Source organism: Eucyclogobius newberryi, unplaced genomic scaffold (assembly GCF_026437365.1).
Source record: "Eucyclogobius newberryi isolate DKJ021-1_F unplaced genomic scaffold, fEucNew1.0.hap1 SCAF_85, whole genome shotgun sequence".
In the NCBI taxonomy this organism is placed as follows: Eukaryota; Metazoa; Chordata; class Actinopteri; order Gobiiformes; family Gobiidae; genus Eucyclogobius; species Eucyclogobius newberryi.
Window position 1 is genome coordinate 183,352 of NW_027316527.1, and position 24,950 is coordinate 208,301.

The following is a 24,950-nucleotide window of genomic DNA, read 5'->3' on the forward strand; positions in this document are numbered from 1 at the left end:
AGGACTAAACCAGGACTAAACCAAAACTAAACCAGGACTAAACCAGGACTAAACCAGGACTAAACCAAGACTAAACCTGGACTAAACCAAGACTAAACCAGGTCTAAACCAGGACTAAACCAGGACTAAACCAGGACTAAACCAGGACTAAACCAAAACTAAACCAGGACTAAACCAGGACTAAACCAGGACTAAACCAGGACTAAACCAGGACTAAACCAGGACTAAACCAAGACTGAACCAAGACTAAACCAGGACTAAACCAGGTCTAAACCAAGACTAAACCAAGACTAAACCAGGACTAAACCAGGTCTAAACCAAGACTAAACCAAGACTAAACCAGGACTAAACCAGGACTAAACCTGAACTAAACCAAGACTAAACCAAGACTAAACCAAGACTAAACCAAGACTAAACCAGGACTAAACCAGGACTAAACCTGGACTAAACCAAGACTAAACCAGGACTAAACCAATACTAAACCAGGACTAAACCAAAACTAAACCAGGACTAAACCAGGACTAAACCAGGACTAAACCAGGACTAAACCAAGACTAAACCAGGACTAAACCAAGACTAAACCAAGACTGAACCAAGACTAAACCAGGACTAAACCAGGACTAAACCAGGACTAAACCAGGACTAAACCAAGACTAAACCAGGACTAAACCAGGACTAAACCAAGACTAAACCAGGACTAAACCAGGACTAAACCAGGACTAAACCAAGACTAAACCAGGACTAAACCAGGACTAAACCAAGACTAAACCTGAACTAAACCAAGACTAAACAAGACTAAACCAAGACTAAACCAGGACTAAACCAGGACTAAACCAAGACTAAACCTGGACTAAACCAAGACTAAACCATGACTAAACCAGGACTAAACCAGGACTAAACCAAGTCTAAACCAAAACTAAACCAGGACTAAACCAGGACTAAACCAGGACTAAACCAAGACTAAACCAGGACTAAACCAAGACTAAAACAAGACTAAACCAGCACTAAACCAAGACTAAACCAAGACTAAACCAGGTCTAAACCAGGACTAAACCAGGACTAAACCAGGACTAAACAAAGACTAAATCAAGACCAAACCAAGACTAAACCAGGACTAAACCAGGACTAAACCAAGACTAAACCAGGACTAAACCAGCACTAAACCAAGACTAAACCAAGACTAAACCAGGTCTAAACCAGGACTAAACCAGGACTAAACCAGGACTAAACAAAGACTAAATCAAGACCAAACCAAGACTAAACCAGGACTAAACCAGGACTAAACCAGGACTACATTTTTTTAATTTATGTTGTGTTTTGGACAAATAACAAACTGTGTTTTTTGTAGAATATATTTTTTATTAAATGATTTCTTCTTTTCTTCTTCATTTGGCTGTGGAAAAACAAAACAACATTTAGACATTTGATCTATAGTTTTCACCTGGTTTGACTCAGACCTTTCAGCTGTTCCTCCACCATGTCCTGCATGAACTGCTCCAGAAGTGGAGCTGAGTGATGGAGCTGCCGAGGAGCCAGATGCACCGTGAGCTCCACCTGCTGGACACACAGACACAGTCACATGGTCCACGTCCCACACGTCCCACACGTCCCACACGTCCCACACGTCCCACACGTCCCACATGTCCCACAGGTCACATGGTCCACGTCAGAGGTCAAAGAGGCACAAGAAAAGGACAAGTGCGGAACATTCTCAGGAAGAGGTGAGAAGACTGCAGAGAAAGGGTGAAGAGCAGAGACAGAGACCCCCATCTCCACCTCCTCTGCACCACCATCACCAGGACCTCCAGTGGGAGCCTCCATCACCAGGACCTCAAGTGGGGGCCTCCATCACCAGGACCTCCAGTGGGAGCCTCCATCACCAGGACCTCCAGTGGGAGCCTCCATCACCAGGACCTCAAGTGGGGGCCTCCATCACCAGGACCTCAAGTGGGAGGAGCCTCCATCACCAGGACCTCAAGTGGGAGGAGCCACCATCACCAGGACCTCAAGTGGGAGGAGCCACCATCACCAGGACCTCAAGTGGGAGGAGCCACCATCACCAGGACCTCAAGTGGGAGCCACCATCACCAGGACCTCCAGTGGGAGCCTCCATCACCAGGACCTCAAGTGGGAGGAGCCACCATCACCAGGACCTCAAGTGGGAGGAGCCACCATCACCAGGACCTCAAGTGGGAGGAGCCTCCATCACCAGGACCTCAAGTGGGAGGAGCCACCATCACCAGGACCTCAAGTGGGAGGAGCCTCCATCACCAGGACCTCAAGTGGGAGGAGCCACCATCACCAGGACCTCAAGTGGGAGGAGCCTCCATCACCAGGACCTCAAGTGGGAGGAGCCTCCATCACCAGGACCTCAAGTGGGAGGAGCCTCCATCACCAGGACCTCAAGTGGGAGGAGCCACCATCACCCGGGACCTCAAGTGGGAGGAGCCACCATCACCAGGACCTCAAGTGGGAGCCACCATCACCAGGACCTCAAGTGGGAGGAGCCACCATCACCAGGACCTCAAGTGGGAGGAGCCACCATCACCAGGACCTCAAGTGGGAGGAGCCACCATCACCAGGACCTCAAGTGGGAGGAGCCTCCATCACCAGGACCTCAAGTGGGAGCCACCATCACCAGGACCTCAAGTGGGAGGAGCCACCATCACCAGGACCTCAAGTGGGAGGAGCCACCATCACCAGGACCTCAAGTGGGAGGAGCCACCATCACCAGGACCTCAAGTGGGAGGAGCGACCATCACCTGGACCTCAAGTGGGAGGAGCCTCCATCACCAGGACCTCAAGTGGGAGGAGCCTCCATCACCAGGACCTCAAGTGGGAGGAGCCTCCATCACCAGGACCTCAAGTGGGAGGAGCCACCATCACCAGGACCTCAAGTGGGAGGAGCCACCATCACCAGGACCTCAAGTGGGAGGAGCCACCATCACCAGGACCTCAAGTGGGAGGAGCCACCATCACCAGGACCTCAAGTGGGAGGAGCCTCCATCACCCAGGACCTCAAGTGGGAGGAGCCTCCATCACCCAGGACCTCAAGTGGGAGGAGCCTCCATCACCAGGACCTCAAGTGGGAGGAGCCTCCATCACCCAGGAAAGCAAAGCTGCAGCGGAGATGATGGTGCACCTCCTCCATCACCTCCTCCATCACCTCCTCCATCACCTCCTCCATCACCTCCTCCATCACCTCCTCCATCACCTCCTCCATTACCTCCTCCATTACCTCTTCCATCACCTCCTCCATCACCTCCTCCATCACCTCCTCCATCACCTCCTCCATCACCTCCTCCATCACCTCCTCCATCACCTCCTCCATTACCTCCTCCATTACCTCTTCCATCACCTCCTCCATCACCTCCTCCATCACCTCCTCCATCACCTCCTCCATCACCTCCTCCATCACCTCCTCCATCACGGTGTGGTACGCTGGAGCCACAGACAGGGACAAACAGAGACTACAAGGTGATCGGCTGCAGAGTTCCATCTCTGCAGGAGGCCCCTCCCCTCAGGCAGGAGGCCCCTCCCCTCAGGCAGGAGGCCACTCCCCTCAGGCAGGAGGCCACTCCCCTCAGAAAGGAGGCCACTCCCCTCAGGCAGGAGGCCACTCCCCTCAGGCAGGAGGCCGCTCCCCTCAGGCAGGAGGCCACTCCCCTCAGGCAGGAGGCCACTCCCCTTTTGCACTACATATGTAACTCAACTGTAAATTTTTCTACATATTTTTGACTCATTGTTTTACTGTTTCTTGTCATCATTATCATTCTAGTTCTAGTTCTAGTTCTAGTTCTAGTTCTAGTTCTAGTTCTAGTTCTAGTTCTGGTTCTAGTTCTAGTTCTGGTTCTGGTTCTGGTTCTGGTTCTGGTTCTGGTTCTGGTTCTGGTTCTGAGGAGCACGTCTCACTTGAGGCTCGGTTCCTTGTTCTTGTGTCACTTCCAGAGTCGGTTCATCTTCAGATCGAGGCTCCATGTCTTTCTTTCCTTCTCGCTCCTGAAAAACAAGTGTTTAAGAGCTTTAGAGTCTCAGAGCTTTAGAGTCTCAGAGCTTTAGAGTCTCAGAGCTTTGGAGTCTCAGAGCTTCAGAGTCTCAGAGCTTCAGAGTCTCAGAGCTTTAGAGTCTCAGAGCTTTAGTCTCAGAGCTTTAGAGTCTCAGAGCTTTAGAGTCTCAGAGCTTTAGAGTCTCAGAGCTTCAGAGTCTCAGAGCTTTAGAGTCTCAGAGCTTAGAGTCTCAGAGCTTAGAGTCTCAGAGCTTTAGAGTCTCAGAGCTTCAGAGTCTCAGAGCTTTAGAGTCTCAGAGCTTTAGAGTCTCAGAGCTTAGAGTCTCAGAGCTTTAGAGTCTCAGAGCTTAGAGTCTCAGAGCTTAGAGTCTCAGAGCTTTAGAGTCTCAGAGCTTTAGAGTCTCAGAGCTTAGAGTCTAAGAGCTTTAGAGTCTCAGAGCTTTAGAGTCTCAGAGCTTAGAGTCTCAGAGCTTTAGAGTCTCAGAGCTTAGAGTCTCAGAGCTTTAGAGTCTCAGAGCTTTAGAGTCTCAGAGCTTTAGAGTCTCAGAGCTTAGAGTCTCAGAGCTTTAGAGTCTCAGAGCTTTAGAGTCTCAGAGCTTAGAGTCTCAGAGCTTAGAGTCTCAGAGCTTCAGAGTCTCAGAGCTTTAGAGTCTCAGAGCTTTAGAGTCTCAGAGCTTTAGAGTCTCAGAGCTTTAGAGTCTCAGAGCTTAGAGTCTCAGAGCTTTAGAGTCTCAGAGCTTTAAAGTCTCAGAGCTTTAGAGTCTCAGAGCTTTAGAGTCTCAGAGCTTTAGAGTCTCAAAGCTTTAGAGTCTCAGAGCTTAGAGTCTCAGAGCTTTAGAGTCTCAGAGCTTAGAGTCTCAGAGCTTCAGAGTCTCAGAGCTTTAGAGTCTCAGAGCTTAGAGTCTCAGAGCTTTAGAGTTTCAGAGCTTTAGAGTCTCAGAGCTTTAGAGTCTCAGAGCTTTAGAGTCTCAGAGCTTTAGAGTCTCAGAGCTTAGAGTCTCAGAGCTTTAGAGTCTCAGAGCTTTAGAGTCTCAGAGCTTAGAGTCTCAGAGCATAGAGTCTCAGAGCTTTAGAGTCTCAGAGCTTAGAGTCTCAGAGCTTAGAGTCTCAGAGCTTTAGAGTCTCAGAGCTTCAGAGTCTCAGAGCTTCAGAGTCTCAGAGCTTCAGAGTCTCAGAGCTTAGAGTCTCAGAGCTTTAGAGTCGCAGAGCTTTAGAGTCTCAGAGCTTTAGAGTCTCAGAGCTTAGAGTCTCAGAGCTTAGAGTCTCAGAGCTTTAGAGTCTCAGAGCTTTAGAGTCTCAGAGCTTAGAGTCTAAGAGCTTTAGAGTCTCAGAGCTTTAGAGTCTCAGAGCTTAGAGTCTCAGAGCTTTAGAGTCTCAGAGCTTAGAGTCTCAGAGCTTTAGAGTCTCAGAGCTTTAGAGTCTCAGAGCTTTAGAGTCTCAGAGCTTAGAGTCTCAGAGCTTTAGAGTCTCAGAGCTTTAGAGTCTCAGAGCTTAGAGTCTCAGAGCTTAGAGTCTCAGAGCTTCAGAGTCTCAGAGCTTTAGAGTCTCAGAGCTTTAGAGTCTCAGAGCTTTAGAGTCTCAGAGCTTTAGAGTCTCAGAGCTTAGAGTCTCAGAGCTTTAGAGTCTCAGAGCTTTAAAGTCTCAGAGCTTTAGAGTCTCAGAGCTTTAGAGTCTCAGAGCTTTAGAGTCTCAAAGCTTTAGAGTCTCAGAGCTTAGAGTCTCAGAGCTTTAGAGTCTCAGAGCTTAGAGTCTCAGAGCTTCAGAGTCTCAGAGCTTTAGAGTCTCAGAGCTTAGAGTCTCAGAGCTTTAGAGTTTCAGAGCTTTAGAGTCTCAGAGCTTTAGAGTCTCAGAGCTTTAGAGTCTCAGAGCTTTAGAGTCTCAGAGCTTAGAGTCTCAGAGCTTTAGAGTCTCAGAGCTTTAGAGTCTCAGAGCTTTAGAGTCTCAGAGCTTAGAGTCTCAGAGCTTTAGAGTCTCAGAGCTTTAGAGTCTCAGAGCTTAGAGTCTCAGAGCTTTAGAGTCTCAGAGCATAGAGTCTCAGAGCTTCAGAGTCTCAGAGCTTTAGAGTCTCAGAGCTTTAGAGTCTCAGAGCTTTAGAGTCTCAGAGCTTTAGAGTCTCAGAGCTTAGAGTCTCAGAGCTTTAGAGTCTCAGAGCTTTAGAGTCTCAGAGCTTCAGAGTCTCAGAGCTTTAGAGTCTCAGAGCTTTAGAGTCTCAGAGCTTAGAGTCTCAGAGCTTTAGAGTCTCAGAGCTTTAGAGTCTCAGAGCTTAGAGTCTCAGAGCTTTAGAGTCTCAGAGCTTTAGAGTCTCAGAGCTTAGAGTCTCAGAGCTTTAGAGTCTCAGAGCTTTAGAGTCTCAGAGCTTAGAGTCTCAGAGCTTTAGAGTCTCAGAGCTTTAGAGTCTCAGAGCTTTAGAGTCTCAGAGCTTAGAGTCTCAGAGCTTTAGAGTCTCAGAGCTTAGAGTCTCAGAGCTTTAGAGTCTCAGAGCTTTAGAGTCTCAGAGCTTAGAGTCTCAGAGCTTTAGAGTCTCAGAGCTTTAGAGTCTCAGAGCTTTAGAGTCTCAGAGCTTAGAGTCTCAGAGCTTTAGAGTTTCAGAGCTTTAGAGTCTCAGAGCTTTAGAGTCTCAGAGCTTAGAGTCTCAGAGCTTTAGAGTCTCAGAGCTTAGAGTCTCAGAGCTTTAGAGTCTCAGAGCATAGAGTCTCAGAGCTTCAGAGTCTCAGAGCTTTAGAGTCTCAGAGCTTTAGAGTCTCAGAGCTTTAGAGTCTCAGAGCTTAGAGTCTCAGAGCTTCAGAGTCTCAGAGCTTTAGAGTCTCAGAGCTTTAGAGTCTCAGAGCTTAGAGTCTCAGAGCTTTAGAGTTTCAGAGCTTTAGAGTCTCAGAGCTTTAGAGTCTCAGAGCTTTAGAGTCTCAGAGCTTAGAGTCTCAGAGCTTTAGAGTCTCAGAGCTTTAGAGTCTCAGAGCTTAGAGTCTCAGAGCTTTAGAGTCTCAGAGCTTTAGAGTCTCAGAGCTTAGAGTCTCAGAGCTTTAGAGTCTCAGAGCTTAGAGTCTCAGAGCTTTAGAGTCTCAGAGCTTTAGAGTCTCAGAGCTTAGAGTCTCAGAGCTTTAGAGTCTCAGAGCTTTAGAGTCTCAGAGCTTAGAGTCTCAGAGCTTTAGAGTCTCAGAGCTTTAGAGTCTCAGAGCTTCAGAGTCTCAGAGCTTTAGAGTCTCAGAGCTTAGAGTCTCAGAGCTTTAGAGTCTCAGAGCTTAGAGTCTCAGAGCTTTAGAGTCTCAGAGCTTAGAGTCTCAGAGCTTTAGAGTCTCAGAGCTTTAGAGTCTCAGAGCTTCAGAGTCTCAGAGCTTTAGAGTCTCAGAGCTTCAGAGTCTCAGAGCTTAGAGTCTCAGAGCTTTAGAGTCTCAGAGCTTAGGGTCTCAGAGCTTTAGGGTCTCAGAGCTTAGAGTCTCAGAGCTTTAGAGTCTAAGAGCTTTACAGTCTCAGAGCTTTGAGTCTCAGAGCTTTAGAGTCTCAGAGCTTAGAGTCTCAGAGCTTTAGAATCTCAGAGCTTTAGAGTCTCAGAGCTTAGAGTCTCAGAGCTTTAGAGTCTCAGAGCTTTAGAGTCTCAGAGCTTCAGAGTCTCAGAGCTTTAGAGTCTCAGAGCTTCAGAGTCTCAGAGCTTAGAGTCTCAGAGCTTTAGAGTCTCAGAGCTTAGAGTCTCAGAGCTTTAGAGTCTCAGAGCTTAGAGTCTCAGAGCTTTAGAGTCTCAGAGCTTTAGAGTCTCAGAGCTTCAGAGTCTCAGAGCTTTAGAGTCTCAGAGCTTTAGAGTCTCAGAGCTTAGAGTCTCAGAGCTTTAGAGTCTCAGAGCTTAGAGTCCCAGAGCTTTAGAGTCTCAGAGCTAAGAGTGTCAGAGCTTTAGAGTCTCAGAGCTTTAGAGTCTCAGAGCTTTAGAGTCTCAGAGCTTCAGAGTCTCAGAGCTTTAGAGTCTCAGAGCTTTAGAGTCTCAGATCTTAGAGTCTCAGAGCTTAGAGTCTCAGAGCTTTAGAGTCTCAGAGCTTTAGATTCTCAGAGCTTAGAGTCTCAGAGCTTCAGAGTCTCAGAGCTTTAGAGTCTCAGAGCTTCAGAGTCTCAGAGCTTTAGAGTCTCAGAGCTTTAGAGTCTCAGAGCTTAGAGTCTCAGAGCTTTAGAGTCTCAGAGCTTAGAGTCTCAGAGCTTCAGAGTCTCAGAGCTTAGAGTCTCAGAGCTTCAGAGTCTCAGAGCTTAGAGTCTCAGAGCTTTAGAGTCTCAGAGCTTAGAGTCTCAGGGCTTTAGAGTCTCAGAGCTTAGGTCTCAGAGCTTTAGAGTCTCAGAGCTTTAGAGTCTCAGAGCTTAGAGTCTCAGAGCTTTAGAGTCTCAGAGCTTAGAGTCTCAGAGCTTTAGAGTCTCAGAGCTTTAGAGTCTCAGAGCTTAGAGTCTCAGAGCTTTAGAGTCTCAGAGCTTAGAGTCTCAGAGCTTTAGAGTCTCAGAGCTTAGGTCTCAGAGCTTTAGAGTCTCAGAGCTTTAGAGTCTCAGAGCTTTAGAGTCTCAGAGCTTTAGAGTCTCAGAGCTTAGAGTCTCAGAGCTTAGAGTCTCAGAGCTTTAGAGTCTCAGAGCTTCAGAGTCTCAGAGCTTTAGAGTCTCAGAGCTTTAGAGTCTTAGAGCTTAGAGTCTCAGAGCTTTAGAGTCTCAGAGCTTAGAGTCTCAGAGCTTCAGAGTCTCAGAGATTTAGAGTCTCAGAGCTTAGAGTCTCAGAGCTTTAGAGTCTCAGAGCTTTAGAGTCTCAGAGCTTTAGAGTCTCAGAGCTTAGAGTCTCAGAGCTTCAGAGTCTCAGAGATTTAGAGTCTCAGAGCTTTAGAGTCTCAGAGCTTCAGAGTCTCAGAGCTTTAGAGTCTCAGAGCTTTAGAGTCTCAGAGCTTAGAGTCTCAGAGCTTAGAGTCTCAGAGCTTTAGAGTCTCAGAGCTTTAGAGTCTCAGAGCTTTAGAGTCTCAGAGCTTTAGAGTCTCAGAGCTTAGAGTCTCAGAGCTTTAGAGTCTCAGAGCTTTAGAGTCTCAGAGCTTTAGAGTCTCAGAGCTTTAGAGTCTCAGAGCTTTAGAGTCTCAGAGCTTTAGAGTCTCAGAGCTTTAGAGTCTCAGAGCTTAGAGTCTCAGAGCTTAGAGTCTCAGAGCTTTAGAGTCTCAGAGCTTTAGAGTCTCAGAGGAGGAGCAGATGTTACCTTCATGAGCATCATCTCTCTCGGGCTGAAGAAGGTGATGTGTCCTTCAGAGGAGTCGATGAAGAGAGAGAGAATCAGAGACAGAAGAACAGAAGAAACCAGAGATCTGCTGAGGCCGAGCATCTGCAGAGAAGGACCTGGTTTAGACCTGGTTTAGACCTGGTTTAGACCTGGTTTAGACCTGGTTTAGTCCTGGTTTAGACCTGGTTTAGACCTGGTTTAGACCTGGTTTAGACCTGGTTTGGACCTGGTTTAGTCCTGGTTTAGACCTGGTTTAGACCTGGTTTGGACCTGGTTTAGTCCTGGTTTAGTCCTGGTTTAGTCCTGGTTTAGTTCTGGTGTAGTCCCGGTTTAGTCCTGGTTTAGTCCTTGTTTAGACCTGGTTTAGACCTGGTTTAGCTCTGGTTTAGATCTGGTTTAGACCTGGTTTAGACCTGGTTTAGTCCTGGTTTAGTCCTGGTTTAGACCTGGTTTAGACCTGGTTTAGACCTGGTTTAGTCCTGGTTTAGACCTAGTTTAGTCCTGGTTTAGTCCTGGTTTAGACCTGGTTTAATCCTGGTTTGGACCTGGTTTGGTCCTGGTTTAGTCCTAGTTTGGACCTGGTTTAGTCCTGGTTTGGACCTGGTTTAGTCCTGGCATAGTCCTTGTTTGGACCTGGTTTAATCCTGGTTTGGACCTGGTTTATTTAGTCCTGGTTTAGTCCTGGTTTGGACCTAGTTTAGTCCTGGTTTAGTCCTGGTTTAGACCTGGTTTAATCCTGGTTTGGACCTGGTTTAGACCTAGTTTGGACCTGGTTTAGACCTGGTTTGGTCTTGGTTTAGATCTGGTTTAGACCTGGTTTATTTCTGATTTAGACCTGGTTTAGTCCTGGTTTTGACCTAGTTTAGTCCTGGTTTAGTTCTGGTTTAGTTCTGGTTTAGACCTGGTTTAGTCCTGGTTTGGACCTGGTTTAGACCTGGTTTATTTCTGGTTTAGTCCTAGTTTAGACCTAGTTTAGTCCTGGTTTAGCTCTGGTTTAGATCTGGTTTAGACCTGGTTTAGACCTGGTTTAGCTCTGGTTTAGATCTGGTTTAGACCTGGTTTAGACCTAGTTTGGACCTGGTTTGGACCTGGTTTAGTCCTGGTTTAGTCCTGGTTTAGTTCTGGTGTAGTCCCGGTTTAGTCCTGGTTTAGTCCTTGTTTATACCTGGTTTAGACCTGGTTTAGCTCTGGTTTAGATCTGGTTTAGACCTGGTTTAGACCTGGTTTAGCTCTGGTTTAGATCTGGTTTAGACCTGGTTTAGACCTAGTTTGGACCTGGTTTAGACCTGGTTTAGTCCTGGTTTAGTCCTGGTTTAGTTCTGGTGTAGTCCCGGTTTAGTCCTGGTTTAGTCCTTGTTTAGACCTGGTTTAGACCTGGTTTAGTTCTGGTTTAGACCTGGTTTAGTCCTGGTTTGGACCTAGTTTAGTCCTGGTTTAGTCCTGCTTTAGACCTTGTTTAGACCTGGTTTAGCTCTGGTTTAGATCTGGTTTAGACCTGGTTTAGACCTGGTTTAGACCTGGTTTAGTCCTGGTTTAGTCCTGGTTTAGTTCTGGTGTAGTCCCGGTTTAGTCTTGGTTTTGACCTGGTTTAGCTCTGGTTTAGATCTGGTTTAGACCTGGTTTAGCTCTGGTTTAGATCTGGTTTAGACCTGGTTTTGACCTGGTTTAGCTCTGGTTTAGATCTGGTTTAGACCTGGTTTAGACCTAGTTTGGACCTGGTTTAGACCTGGTTTAGTCCTGGTTTAGTCCTGGTTTAGTTCTGGTGTAGTCCCGGTTTAGTCCTGGTTTAGTCCTGGTTTAGTTCTGGTGTAGTCCCGGTTTAGTCCTGGTTTAGTCCTTGTTTAGACCTGGTTTAGACCTGGTTTAGTTCTGGTTTAGACCTTGTTTAGTCCTGGTTTGGACCTAGTTTAGTCCTGGTTTAGTCCTGCTTTAGACCTTGTTTAGACCTGGTTTAGCTCTGGTTTAGATCTGGTTTAGACCTGGTTTAGACCTGGTTTAGTCCTGGTTTAGACCTGGTTTATTCCTGGTTTATTCCCGGTTTAGTCCTGGTTTGGACCTAGTTTAGACCTAGTTTAGTCCTGGTTTAGACCTGGTTTGGACCTGGTTTAGACCTGGTTTGGTCCTGGTTTAGATCTGGTTTAGACCTGGTTTAGTTCTGGTTTAGTTCTGGTTTAGACCTGGTTTAGTCCTGGTTTGGACCTGGTTTAGACCTGGTTTATTTCTGGTTTAGTCCTAGTTTAGACCTAGTTTAGTCCTGGTTTAGCTCTGGTTTAGATCTGGTTTAGACCTGGTTTAGACCTGGTTTAGCTCTGGTTTAGATCTGGTTTAGACCTGGTTTAGACCTAGTTTGGACCTGGTTTAGACCTGGTTTAGTCCTGGTTTAGTCCTGGTTTAGTTCTGGTGTAGTCCCGGTTTAGTCCTGGTTTAGTCCTTGTTTAGACCTGGTTTAGACCTGGTTTAGCTCTGGTTTAGATCTGGTTTAGACCTAGTTTGGACCTGGTTTAGACCTGGTTTAGTCCTGGTTTAGTCCTGGTTTAGTTCTGGTGTAGTCCCGGTTTAGTCCTGGTTTAGTCCTTGTTTAGACCTGGTTTAGACCTGGTTTAGTTCTGGTTTAGACCTTGTTTAGTCCTGGTTTGGACCTAGTTTAGTCCTGGTTTAGTCCTGCTTTAGACCTTGTTTAGACCTGGTTTAGCTCTGGTTTAGTCCTGGTTTAGACCTGGTTTATTCCTGGTTTATTCCCGGTTTAGTCCTGGTTTGGACCTAGTTTAGACCTGGTTTAATCCTGGTTTGGACCTGGTTTATTTAGTCCTGGTTTAGTCCTGGTTTGGACCTAGTTTAGTCCTGGTTTAGACCTGGTTTAATCCTGGTTTGGACTTGGTTTAGACCTAGTTTGGACCTGGTTTAGACCTGGTTTGGTCCTGGTTTAGATCTGGTTTAGACCTGGTTTATTCCTGGTTTAGTCCTGGTTTGGACCTGGTTTAGTTCTGGTTTAGTTCTGGTTTAGACCTGGTTTAGTCCTGGTTTGGACCTGGTTTAGACCTGGTTTATTTCTGGTTTAGTCCTAGTTTAGACCTAGTTTAGTCCTGGTTTAGCTCTGGTTTAGATCTGGTTTAGACCTGGTTTAGACCTGGTTTAGCTCTGGTTTAGATCTGGTTTAGACCTGGTTTAGACCTAGTTTGGAACTGGTTTAGACCTGGTTTAGTCCTGGTTTAGTCCTGGTTTAGTTCTGGTGTAGTCCCGGTTTAGTCCTGGTTTAGTCCTTGTTAAGACCTGGTTTAGACCTGGTTTAGCTCTGGTTTAGATCTGGTTTAGACCTGGTTTTGACCTGGTTTAGCTCTGGTTTAGATCTGGTTTAGACCTGGTTTAGACCTAGTTTGGACCTGGTTTAGACCTGGTTTAGTCCTGGTTTAGTCCTGGTTTAGTTCTGGTGTAGTCCCGGTTTAGTCCTGGTTTAGTCCTGGTTTAGTTCTGGTGTAGTCCCGGTTTAGTCCTGGTTTAGTCCTTGTTTAGACCTGGTTTAGACCTGGTTTAGTTCTGGTTTAGACCTTGTTTAGTCCTGGTTTGGACCTAGTTTAGTCCTGGTTTAGTCCTGCTTTAGACCTTGTTTAGACCTGGTTTAGCTCTGGTTTAGATCTGGTTTAGACCTGGTTTAGACCTGGTTTAGTCCTGGTTTAGACCTGGTTTATTCCTGGTTTATTCCCGGTTTAGTCCTGGTTTGGACCTAGTTTAGACCTAGTTTAGTCCTGGTTTAGACCTGGTTTGGACCTGGTTTAGACCTGGTTTGGTCCTGGTTTAGATCTGGTTTAGACCTGGTTTATTCCTGGTTTAGTCCTGGTTTAGACCTGGTTTAGTTCTGGTTTAGTTCTGGTTTAGACCTGGTTTAGTCCTGGTTTGGACCTGGTTTAGACCTGGTTTATTTCTGGTTTAGTCCTAGTTTAGACCTAGTTTAGTCCTGGTTTAGCTCTGGTTTAGATCTGGTTTAGACCTGGTTTAGACCTGGTTTAGCTCTGGTTTAGATCTGGTTTAGACCTGGTTTAGACCTAGTTTGGACCTGGTTTAGACCTGGTTTAGTCCTGGTTTAGTCCTGGTTTAGTTCTGGTGTAGTCCCGGTTTAGTCCTGGTTTAGTCCTTGTTTAGACCTGGTTTAGACCTGGTTTAGCTCTGGTTTAGATCTGGTTTAGACCTGGTTTTGACCTGGTTTAGCTCTGGTTTAGATCTGGTTTAGACCTGGTTTAGACCTAGTTTGGACCTGGTTTAGACCTGGTTTAGTCCTGGTTTAGTCCTGGTTTAGTTCTGGTGTAGTCCCGGTTTAGTCCTGGTTTAGTCCTTGTTTAGACCTGGTTTAGACCTGGTTTAGTTCTGGTTTAGACCTTGTTTAGTCCTGGTTTGGACCTAGTTTAGTCCTGGTTTAGTCCTGCTTTAGACCTTGTTTAGACCTGGTTTAGCTCTGGTTTAGTCCTGGTTTAGACCTGGTTTATTCCTGGTTTATTCCCGGTTTAGTCCTGGTTTGGACCTAGTTTAGACCTAGTTTAGTCCTGGTTTGGACCTAGTTTAGACCTAGTTTAGTCCTGGTTTAGACCTGGTTTAGACCTGGTTTAGTCCTGGTTTAGACCTGGTTTATTCCTGGTTTATTCCCGGTTTAGTCCTGGTTTGGACCTAGTTTAGACCTAGTTTAGTCCTGGTTTAGACCTGGTTTGGACCTGGTTTAGTCCTGGTTTAGTCCTGGTTTAGTCCTGGTTTAGTCCTGGTTTAGTCCCGGTTTAGTCCTGGTTTGTACCTGGTTTAGACCTGGTTTAGACCTGGTTTAGACCTGGTTTAGTTCTGGTTTAGTCCTGGTTTGGACCTGGTTTAGACCTGGTTTAGTCCTGGTTTAGACCTGGTTTAGACCTGGTTTAGACCTGGTTTAGTCCTGGTTTAGTCCTGGTTTAGACCTGGTTTAGACCTGGTTTAGTCCTGGTTTAGTCCTGGTTTGGACCTGGTTTAGACCTGGTTTAGACCTGGTTTAGTCCTGGTTTAGTCCTGGTTTAGTCCTGGTTTAGACCTGGTTTAAACCTGGTTTAGACCTGGTTTAGACCTGGTTTAAACCTGGTTTAGACCTGGTTTAGACCTGGTTTAGTCTTGGTTTAGTCCTTGTTTAGACCTGGTTTAGACCTGGTTTTGACCTGGTTTAGCTCTGGTTTAGATCTGGTTTAGACCTGGTTTAGACCTGGTTTAGATCTGGTTTGGACCTGGTTTAGACCTAGTTTAGTCCTGGTTTAGACCTGGTTTAGTTCTGGTTTAGTCCTTGTTTAGACCTGGTTTAGACCTGGTTTAGCTCTGGTTTAGTTCTGGTTTAGTCCTGGTTTAGACCTGGTTTAATCCGGGTGTAGTCCTGGTTTAGACCTGGTTTAGACCTGGTTTAGACCAGGTTTAGTCCTGGTTTAGACCTAGTTTAGTCCTGGTTTAGTCCTGGTTTAGACCTGGTTTAATCCTGGTTTGGACCTGGTTTAGACCTGGTTTGGTCCTGGTTTAGTCCTAGTTTGGACCTGGTTTAGTCCTGGTTTAGACCTGGTTTAGTCCTGGTTTAGTCCTTGTTTGGACCTGGTTTAATCCTGGTTTGGACCTGGTTTATTTAGTCCTGGTTTAGTCCTGGTTTGGACCTAGTTTAGACCTGGTTTAATCCTGGTTTGGACCTGGTTTAGACCTAGTTTGGACCTGGTTTAGACCTGGTTTATTTCTGATTTAGACCTGGTTTAGTCCTGGTTTTGACCTAGTTTAGTCCTGGTTTAGTTCTGGTTTAGTTCTGGTTTAGACCTGGTTTAGTCCTGGTTTGGACCTGGTTTAGACCTGGTTTATTTCTGGTTTAGTCCTAGTTTAGACCTAGTTTAGTCCTGGTTTAGCTCTGGTTTAGATCTGGTTCAGACCTGGTTTAGACCTGGTTTAGACCTGGTTTAGTCCTGGTTTAGTCCTGGTTTAGTTCTGGTGTAGTCCCGGTTTAGTCTTGGTTTAGTCCTTGTTTAGACCTGGTTTAGACCTGGTTTTGACCTGGTTTAGCTCTGGTTTAGATCTGGTTTAGACCTGGTTTAGACCTGGTTTAGATCTGGTTTGGACCTGGTTTAGACCTAGTTTAGTCCTGGTTTAGACCTGGTTTGGACCTGGTTTAGACCTGGTTTAGACCTGGTTTAGACCTGGTTTAGTCCTGGTTTAGACCTGGTTTAGACCTGGTTTGGACCTGGTTTAGTCCTGGTTTAGACCTGGTTTAGACCTGGTTTAGACCTGGTTTAGACCTGGTTTAGACCTGGTTTGGACCTGGTTTGGACCTGGTTTAGTCCTGGTTTAGTCCTGGTTTAGTTCTGGTGTAGTCCCGGTTTAGTCCTGGTTTAGTCCTTGTTTAGACCTGGTTTAGACCTGGTTTAGCTCTGGTTTAGATCTGGTTTAGACCTGGTTTAGACCTGGTTTAGACCTGGTTTAGCTCTGGTTTAGATCTGGTTTAGACCTGGTTTAGTCCTGGTTTAGTCCTGGTTTAGTCCTGGTTTAGACCTGGTTTAGACCTGGTTTAGACCTGGTTTAGTCCTGGTTTAGACCTAGTTTAGTCCTGGTTTAGACCTGGTTTAATCCTGGTTTGGACCTGGTTTGGTCCTGGTTTAGTCCTAGTTTGGACCTGGTTTAGTCCTGGTTTGGACCTGGTTTAGTCCTGGTTTGGACCTGGTTTAATCCTGGTTTGGACCTGGTTTATTTAGTCCTGGTTTAGTCCTGGTTTGGACCTAGTTTAGTCCTGGTTTAGTCCTGGTTTAGACCTGGTTTAATCCTGGTTTGGACCTGGTTTAGACCTAGTTTGGACCTGGTTTAGACCTGGTTTGGTCCTGGTTTAGATCTGGTTTAGACCTGGTTTATTCCTGGTTTAGTCCTGGTTTAGACCTGGTTTAGACCTGGTTTAGACCTGGTTTATACCTGGTTTAGTCCTGGTTTAGTCCTGGTTTAGACCTGGTTTGGACCTGGTTTAGACCTGGTTTAGACCTGGTTTAGACCTGGTTTAGACCTGGTTTAGACCTGGTTTAATCCGGGTGTAGTCCTGGTTTAGACCTGGTTTAGACCTGGTTTAGACCAGGTTTAGTCCTGGTTTAGACCTAGTTTAGTCCTGGTTTAGTCCTGGTTTAGACCTGGTTTAGTCCTAGTTTGGACCTGGTTTAGTCCTGGTTTAGACCTGTTTTAGTCCTGGTTTAGTCCTTGTTTGGACCTGGTTTAATCCTGGTTTGGACCTGGTTTATTTAGTCCTGGTTTAGTCCTGGTTTGGACCTAGTTTAGACCTGGTTTAATCCTGGTTTGGACCTGGTTTATTTAGTCCTGGTTTAGTCCTGGTTTGGACCTAGTTTAGACCTGGTTTAATCCTGGTTTGGACCTGGTTTAGACCTGGTTTATTTCTGATTTAGACCTGGTTTAGTCCTGGTTTTGACCTAGTTTAGTCCTGGTTTAGTTCTGGTTTAGTTCTGGTTTAGACCTGGTTTAGTCCTGGTTTGGACCTGGTTTAGACCTGGTTTATTTCTGGTTTAGTCCTAGTTTAGACCTAGTTTAGTCCTGGTTTAGCTCTGGTTTAGATCTGGTTCAGACCTGGTTTAGACCTGGTTTAGACCTGGTTTAGTCCTGGTTTAGTCCTGGTTTAGTTCTGGTGTAGTCCCGGTTTAGTCTTGGTTTAGTCCTTGTTTAGACCTGGTTTAGACCTGGTTTTGACCTGGTTTAGCTCTGGTTTAGATCTGGTTTAGACCTGGTTTAGACCTGGTTTAGATCTGGTTTGGACCTGGTTTAGACCTAGTTTAGTCCTGGTTTAGACCTGGTTTGGACCTGGTTTAGACCTGGTTTAGACCTGGTTTAGACCTGGTTTAGTCCTGGTTTAGACCTGGTTTAGACCTGGTTTGGACCTGGTTTAGTCCAGGTTTAGACCTGGTTTAGACCTGGTTTAGACCTGGTTTAGACCTGGTTTGGACCTGGTTTGGACCTGGTTTAGTCCTGGTTTAGTCCTGGTTTAGTTCTGGTGTAGTCCCGGTTTAGTCCTGGTTTAGTCCTTGTTTAGACCTGGTTTAGTCCTGGTTTAGACCTAGTTTAGTCCTGGTTTAGACCTGGTTTAATCCTGGTTTAGATCTGGTTTAGACCTGGTTTAGACCTGGTTTAGACCTGGTTTAGCTCTGGTTTAGATCTGGTTTAGACCTGGTTTAGACCTGGTTTAGTCCTGGTTTAGTCCTGGTTTAGTCCTGGTTTAGACCTGGTTTAGACCTGGTTTAGACCTGGTTTAGTCCTGGTTTAGACCTAGTTTAGTCCTGGTTTAGACCTGGTTTAATCCTGGTTTGGACCTGGTTTGGTCCTGGTTTAGTCCTAGTTTGGACCTGGTTTAGTCCTGGTTTGGACCTGGTTTAGTCCTGGTTTGGACCTGGTTTAATCCTGGTTTGGACCTGGTTTATTTAGTCCTGGTTTAGTCCTGGTTTGGACCTAGTTTAGTCCTGGTTTAGTCCTGGTTTAGACCTGGTTTAATCCTGGTTTGGACCTGGTTTAGACCTAGTTTGGACCTGGTTTAGACCTGGTTTGGTCCTGGTTTAGATCTGGTTTAGACCTGGTTTATTCCTGGTTTAGTCCTGGTTTAGACCTGGTTTAGACCTGGTTTAGACCTGGTTTATACCTGGTTTAGTCCTGGTTTAGTCCTGGTTTAGACCTGGTTTGGACCTGGTTTAGACCTGGTTTAGACCTGGTTTAGACCTGGTTTGGACCTGGTTTAGTCCTGGTTTAGACCTGGTTTAGACCTGGTTTGGACCTGGTTTAGTCCTGGTTTAGTCCTGGTTTAGTTCTGGTGTAGTCCCGGTTTAGTCCTGGTTTAGTCCTTGTTTAGACCTGGTTTAGACCTGGTTTAGCTCTGGTTTAGATCTGGTTTAGACCTGGTTTAGACCTGGTTTAGACCTGGTTTAGCTCTGGTTTAGATCTGGTTTAGACCTGGTTTAGACCTGGTTTAGTCCTGGTTTAGTCCTGGTTTAGTCCTGGTTTAGACCTGGTTTAGACCTGGTTTAGACCTGGTTTAGTCCTGGTTTAGACCTAGTTTAGTCCTGGTTTAGACCTGGTTTAATCCTGGTTTGGACCTGGTTTGGTCCTGGTTTAGTCCTAGTTTGGACCTGGTTTAGTCCTGGTTTGGACCTGGTTTAGTCCTGGTTTGGACCTGGTTTAATCCTGGTTTGGACCTGGTTTATTTAGTCCTGGTTTAGTCCTGGTTTGGACCTAGTTTAGTCCTGGTTTAGTCCTGGTTTAGACCTGGTTTAATCCTGGTTTGGACCTGGTTTAGACCTAGTTTGGACCTGGTTTAGACCTGGTTTGGTCCTGGTTTAGATCTGGTTTAGACCTGGTTTATTCCTGGTTTAGTCCTGGTTTAGACCTGGTTTAGACCTGGTTTAGACCTGGTTTATACCTGGTTTAGTCCTGGTTTAGTCCTGGTTTAGACCTGGTTTGGACCTGGTTTAGACCTGGTTTAGACCTGGTTTAGACCTGGTTTGGACCTGGTTTAGTCCTGGTTTAGACCTGGTTTAGACCTGGTTTGGACCTGGTTTAGTCCTGGTTTAGTCCTGGTTTAGTTCTGGTGTAGTCCCGGTTTAGTCCTGGTTTAGTCCTTGTTTAGACCTGGTTTAGACCTGGTTTAGCTCTGGTTTAGATCTGGTTTAGACCTGGTTTAGACCTGGTTTAGACCTGGTTTAGTCCTGGTTTAGACCTGGTTTAGACCTGGTTTGGACCTGGTTTAGTCCTGGTTTAGACCTGGTTTAGACCTGGTTTAGACCTGGTTTAGACCTGGTTTGGACCTGGTTTAGTCCTGGTTTAGACCTGGTTTAGACCTGGTTTGGACCTGGTTTAGTCCTGGTTTAGTCCTGGTTTAGTTCTGGTGTAGTCCCGGTTTAGTCCTGGTTTAGTCCTTGTTTAGACCTGGTTTAGACCTGGTTTAGCTCTGGTTTAGATCTGGTTTAGACCTGGTTTAGACCTGGTTTAGACCTGGTTTAGCTCTGGTTTAGACCTGGTTTAGACCTGGTTTAGACCTGGTTTAGATCTGGTTTGGACCTGGTTTGGACCTGGTTTAGTCCTGGTTTAGTCCTGGTTTAGTTCTGGTGTAGTCCCGGTTTAGTCCTGGTTTAGTCCTTGTTTAGACCTGGTTTAGACCTGGTTTAGCTCTGGTTTAGATCTGGTTTAGACCTGGTTTAGACCTGGTTTAGACCTGGTTTAGCTCTGGTTTAGATCTGGTTTAGACCTGGTTTAGACCTGGTTTAGTCCTGGTTTAGTCCTGGTTTAGTCCTGGTTTAGACCTGGTTTAGACCTGGTTTAGACCTGGTTTAGTCCTGGTTTAGACCTAGTTTAGTCCTGGTTTAGACCTGGTTTAATCCTGGTTTGGACCTGGTTTGGTCCTGGTTTAGTCCTAGTTTGGACCTGGTTTAGTCCTGGTTTGGACCTGGTTTAGTCCTGGTTTGGACCTGGTTTAATCCTGGTTTGGACCTGGTTTATTTAGTCCTGGTTTAGTCCTGGTTTGGACCTAGTTTAGTCCTGGTTTAGTCCTGGTTTAGACCTGGTTTAATCCTGGTTTGGTCCTGGTTTAGATCTGGTTTAGACCTGGTTTATTCCTGGTTTAGTCCTGGTTTAGACCTGGTTTAGACCTGGTTTAGACCTGGTTTATACCTGGTTTAGTCCTGGTTTAGTCCTGGTTTAGACCTGGTTTGGACCTGATTTAGACCTGGTTTAGACCTGGTTTAGACCTGGTTTGGACCTGGTTTAGTCCTGGTTTAGACCTGGTTTAGACCTGGTTTGGACCTGGTTTAGTCCTGGTTTAGTCCTGGTTTAGTTCTGGTGTAGTCCCGGTTTAGTCCTGGTTTAGTCCTTGTTTAGACCTGGTTTAGACCTGGTTTAGCTCTGGTTTAGATCTGGTTTAGACCTGGTTTAGACCTGGTTTAGACCTGGTTTAGCTCTGGTTTAGATCTGGTTTAGACCTGGTTTAGACCTGGTTTAGTCCTGGTTTAGTCCTGGTTTAGTCCTGGTTTAGACCTGGTTTAGACCTGGTTTAGACCTGGTTTAGTCCTGGTTTAGACCTAGTTTAGTCCTGGTTTAGACCTGGTTTAATCCTGGTTTGGACCTGGTTTGGTCCTGGTTTAGTCCTTGTTTGGACCTGGTTTAGTCCTGGTTTGGACCTGGTTTAGTCCTGGTTTGGACCTGGTTTAATCCTGGTTTGGACCTGGTTTATTTAGTCCTGGTTTAGTCCTGGTTTGGACCTAGTTTAGTCCTGGTTTAGTCCTGGTTTAGACCTGGTTTAATCCTGGTTTGGACCTGGTTTAGAACTGGTTTGGTCCTGGTTTAGATCTGGTTTAGACCTGGTTTATTCCTGGTTTAGTCCTGGTTTAGACCTGGTTTAGACCTGGTTTAGACCTGGTTTAGTCCTGGTTTGGACCTGGTTTAGTCCTGGTTTAGACCTGGTTTAGACCTGGTTTGGACCTGGTTTAGTCCTGGTTTAGTCCTGGTTTAGTTCTGGTGTAGTCCCGGTTTAGTCCTGGTTTAGTCCTTGTTTAGACCTGGTTTAGACCTGGTTTAGCTCTGGTTTAGATCTGGTTTAGACCTGGTTTAGACCTGGTTTAGACCTGGTTTAGTCCTGGTTTAGACCTGGTTTAGACCTGGTTTGGACCTGGTTTAGTCCTGGTTTAGACCTGGTTTAGACCTGGTTTAGACCTGGTTTAGACCTGGTTTGGACCTGGTTTAGTCCTGGTTTAGACCTGGTTTAGACCTGGTTTGGACCTGGTTTAGTCCTGGTTTAGTCCTGGTTTAGTTCTGGTGTAGTCCCGGTTTAGTCCTGGTTTAGTCCTTGTTTAGACCTGGTTTAGACCTGGTTTAGCTCTGGTTTAGATCTGGTTTAGACCTGGTTTAGACCTGGTTTAATCCGGGTGTAGTCCTGGTTTAGACCTGGTTTAGACCTGGTTTGGTCCTGGTTTAGTCCTAGTTTGGACCTGGTTTAGTCCTGGTTTAGACCTGGTTTAGTCCTGGTTTAGTCCTTGTTTGGACCTGGTTTAATCCTGGTTTGGACCTGGTTTATTTAGTCCTGGTTTAGTCCTGGTTTGGACCTAGTTTAGACCTGGTTTAATCCTGGTTTGGACCTGGTTTATTTAGTCCTGGTTTAGTCCTGGTTTGGACCTAGTTTAGACCTGGTTTAATCCTGGTTTGGACCTGGTTTAGACCTAGTTTGGACCTGGTTTAGACCTGGTTTATTTCTGATTTAGACCTGGTTTAGTCCTGGTTTTGACCTAGTTTAGTCCTGGTTTAGTTCTGGTTTAGTTCTGGTTTAGACCTGGTTTAGTCCTGGTTTGGACCTGGTTTAGACCTGGTTTATTTCTGGTTTAGTCCTAGTTTAGACCTAGTTTAGTCCTGGTTTAGCTCTGGTTTAGATCTGGTTCAGACCTGGTTTAGACCTGGTTTAGACCTGGTTTAGTCCTGGTTTAGTCCTGGTTTAGTTCTGGTGTAGTCCCGGTTTAGTCTTGGTTTAGTCCTTGTTTAGACCTGGTTTAGACCTGGTTTTGACCTGGTTTAGCTCTGGTTTAGATCTGGTTTAGACCTGGTTTAGACCTGGTTTAGATCTGGTTTGGACCTGGTTTAGACCTAGTTTAGTCCTGGTTTAGACCTGGTTTGGACCTGGTTTAGACCTGGTTTAGACCTGGTTTAGACCTGGTTTAGTCCTGGTTTAGACCTGGTTTGGACCTGGTTTAGTCCTGGTTTAGACCTGGTTTAGACCTGGTTTAGACCTGGTTTAGACCTGGTTTGGACCTGGTTTGGACCTGGTTTAGTCCTGGTTTAGTCCTGGTTTAGTTCTGGTGTAGTCCCGGTTTAGTCCTGGTTTAGTCCTTGTTTAGACCTGGTTTAGACCTGGTTTAGCTCTGGTTTAGATCTGGTTTAGACCTGGTTTAGACCTGGTTTAGACCTGGTTTAGCTCTGGTTTAGATCTGGTTTAGACCTGGTTTAGACCTGGTTTAGTCCTGGTTTAGTCCTGGTTTAGTCCTGGTTTAGACCTGGTTTAGACCTGGTTTAGACCTGGTTTAGTCCTGGTTTAGTCCTAGTTTAGTCCTGGTTTAGACCTGGTTTAATCCTGGTTTGGACCTGGTTTGGTCCTGGTTTAGTCCTAGTTTGGACCTGGTTTAGTCCTGGTTTGGACCTGGTTTAGTCCTGGTTTGGACCTGGTTTAATCCTGGTTTGGACCTGGTTTATTTAGTCCTGGTTTAGTCCTGGTTTGGACCTAGTTTAGTCCTGGTTTAGTCCTGGTTTAGACCTGGTTTAATCCTGGTTTGGACCTGGTTTAGACCTAGTTTGGACCTGGTTTAGACCTGGTTTGGTCCTGGTTTAGATCTGGTTTAGACCTGGTTTATTCCTGGTTTAGTCCTGGTTTAGACCTGGTTTAGACCTGGTTTGGACCTGGTTTATACCTGGTTTAGTCCTGGTTTAGTCCTGGTTTAGACCTGGTTTGGACCTGGTTTAGACCTGGTTTAGACCTGGTTTAGACCTGGTTTGGACCTGGTTTAGTCCTGGTTTAGACCTGGTTTAGACCTGGTTTGGACCTGGTTTAGTCCTGGTTTAGTCCTGGTTTAGTTCTGGTGTAGTCCCGGTTTAGTCCTGGTTTAGTCCTTGTTTAGACCTGGTTTAGACCTGGTTTAGCTCTGGTTTAGATCTGGTTTAGACCTGGTTTAGACCTGGTTTAGACCTGGTTTAGTCCTGGTTTAGACCTGGTTTAGACCTGGTTTGGACCTGGTTTAGTCCTGGTTTAGACCTGGTTTAGACCTGGTTTGGACCTGGTTTAGTCCTGGTTTAGACCTGGTTTAGACCTGGTTTGGACCTGGTTTAGTCCTGGTTTAGACCTGGTTTAGACCTGGTTTGGACCTGGTTTAGTCCTGGTTTAGTCCTGGTTTAGTTCTGGTGTAGTCCCGGTTTAGTCCTGGTTTAGTCCTTGTTTAGACCTGGTTTAGACCTGGTTTAGCTCTGGTTTAGATCTGGTTTAGACCTGGTTTAGACCTGGTTTAGACCTGGTTTAGCTCTGGTTTAGATCTGGTTTAGACCTGGTTTAGACCTGGTTTAGTCCTGGTTTAGTCCTGGTTTAGTCCTGGTTTAGACCTGGTTTAGACCTGGTTTAGACCTGGTTTAGTCCTGGTTTAGTCCTGGTTTAGTCCTGGTTTAGTCCTGGTTTAGACCTGGTTTAGTCCTGGTTTAGTCCTGGTTTAGCTCTGGTTTAGATCTGGTTTAGACCTGGTTTAGACCTGGTTTAGTCCTGGTTTAGTCCTGGTTTAGTCCTGGTTTAGACCTGGTTTAGACCTGGTTTAGACCTGGTTTAGTCCTGGTTTAGACCTGGTTTAGTCCTGGTTTAGTCCTGGTTTAGTTCTGGTGTAGTCCCGGTTTAGTCTTGGTTTAGTCCTTGTTTAGACCTGGTTTAGACCTGGTTTTGACCTGGTTTAGCTCTGGTTTAGATCTGGTTTAGACCTGGTTTAGACCTGGTTTAGATCTGGTTTGGACCTGGTTTAGACCTAGTTTAGTCCTGGTTTAGACCTGGTTTGGACCTGGTTTAGACCTGGTTTAGACCTGGTTTAGACCTGGTTTAGTCCTGGTTTAGACCTGGTTTAGACCTGGTTTGGACCTGGTTTAGTCCTGGTTTAGACCTGGTTTAGACCTGGTTTAGACCTGGTTTAGACCTGGTTTGGACCTGGTTTGGACCTGGTTTAGTCCTGGTTTAGTCCTGGTTTAGTTCTGGTGTAGTCCCGGTTTAGTCCTGGTTTAGTCCTGGTTTAGACCTGGTTTAATCCTGGTTTGGACCTGGTTTGGTCCTGGTTTAGTCCTAGTTTGGACCTGGTTTAGTCCTGGTTTGGACCTGGTTTAGTCCTGGTTTGGACCTGGTTTAATCCTGGTTTGGACCTGGTTTAGACCTGGTTTGGTCCTGGTTTAGATCTGGTTTAGACCTGGTTTATTCCTGGTTTAGTCCTGGTTTAGTCCTGGTTTGGACCTAGTTTAGTCCTGGTTTGGACCTAGTTTAGTCCTGGTTTAGACCTGGTTTAGACCTAGTTTGGACCTGGTTTAGACCTGGTTTGGTCCTGGTTTAGATCTGGTTTAGACCTGGTTTATTCCTGGTTTAGTCCTGGTTTAGACCTGGTTTAGACCTGGTTTAGACCTGGTTTATACCTGGTTTAGTCCTGGTTTAGTCCTGGTTTAGACCTGGTTTGGACCTGGTTTAGACCTGGTTTAGACCTGGTTTAGACCTGGTTTGGACCTGGTTTAGTCCTGGTTTAGACCTGGTTTAGACCTGGTTTGGACCTGGTTTAGTCCTGGTTTAGTCCTGGTTTAGTTCTGGTGTAGTCCCGGTTTAGTCCTGGTTTAGTCCTTGTTTAGACCTGGTTTAGACCTGGTTTAGCTCTGGTTTAGATCTGGTTTAGACCTGGTTTAGACCTGGTTTAGACCTGGTTTAGTCCTGGTTTAGACCTGGTTTAGACCTGGTTTGGACCTGGTTTAGTCCTGGTTTAGACCTGGTTTAGACCTGGTTTAGACCTGGTTTAGACCTGGTTTGGACCTGGTTTAGTCCTGGTTTAGACCTGGTTTAGACCTGGTTTGGACCTGGTTTAGTCCTGGTTTAGTCCTGGTTTAGTTCTGGTGTAGTCCCGGTTTAGTCCTGGTTTAGTCCTTGTTTAGACCTGGTTTAGACCTGGTTTAGCTCTGGTTTAGATCTGGTTT

The 24,950-nt window shown here is 45.9% G+C and overlaps 1 protein-coding gene across 1 annotated transcript in view; it reads right to left on the bottom strand.

Moving 5' to 3' along the window:
• Positions 1–1,385: 1,385 nt before the first annotated feature.
• Positions 1,386–24,950, bottom strand: part of mlnl (motilin-like) — a 77,222-nt gene continuing 53,657 nt past the window's right edge. Inside the window, exons 2-5 of the mRNA XM_072437735.1 lie at positions 9,201–9,323; positions 3,913–3,999; positions 1,458–1,554; positions 1,386–1,393 (exon numbers count right to left, since the gene is read on the bottom strand). Of these exons, the coding sequence (XP_072293836.1) occupies positions 1,386–1,393; positions 1,458–1,554; positions 3,913–3,999; positions 9,201–9,323 (315 nt within the window). The remainder of the gene's footprint in view (positions 1,394–1,457; positions 1,555–3,912; positions 4,000–9,200; positions 9,324–24,950) is intronic.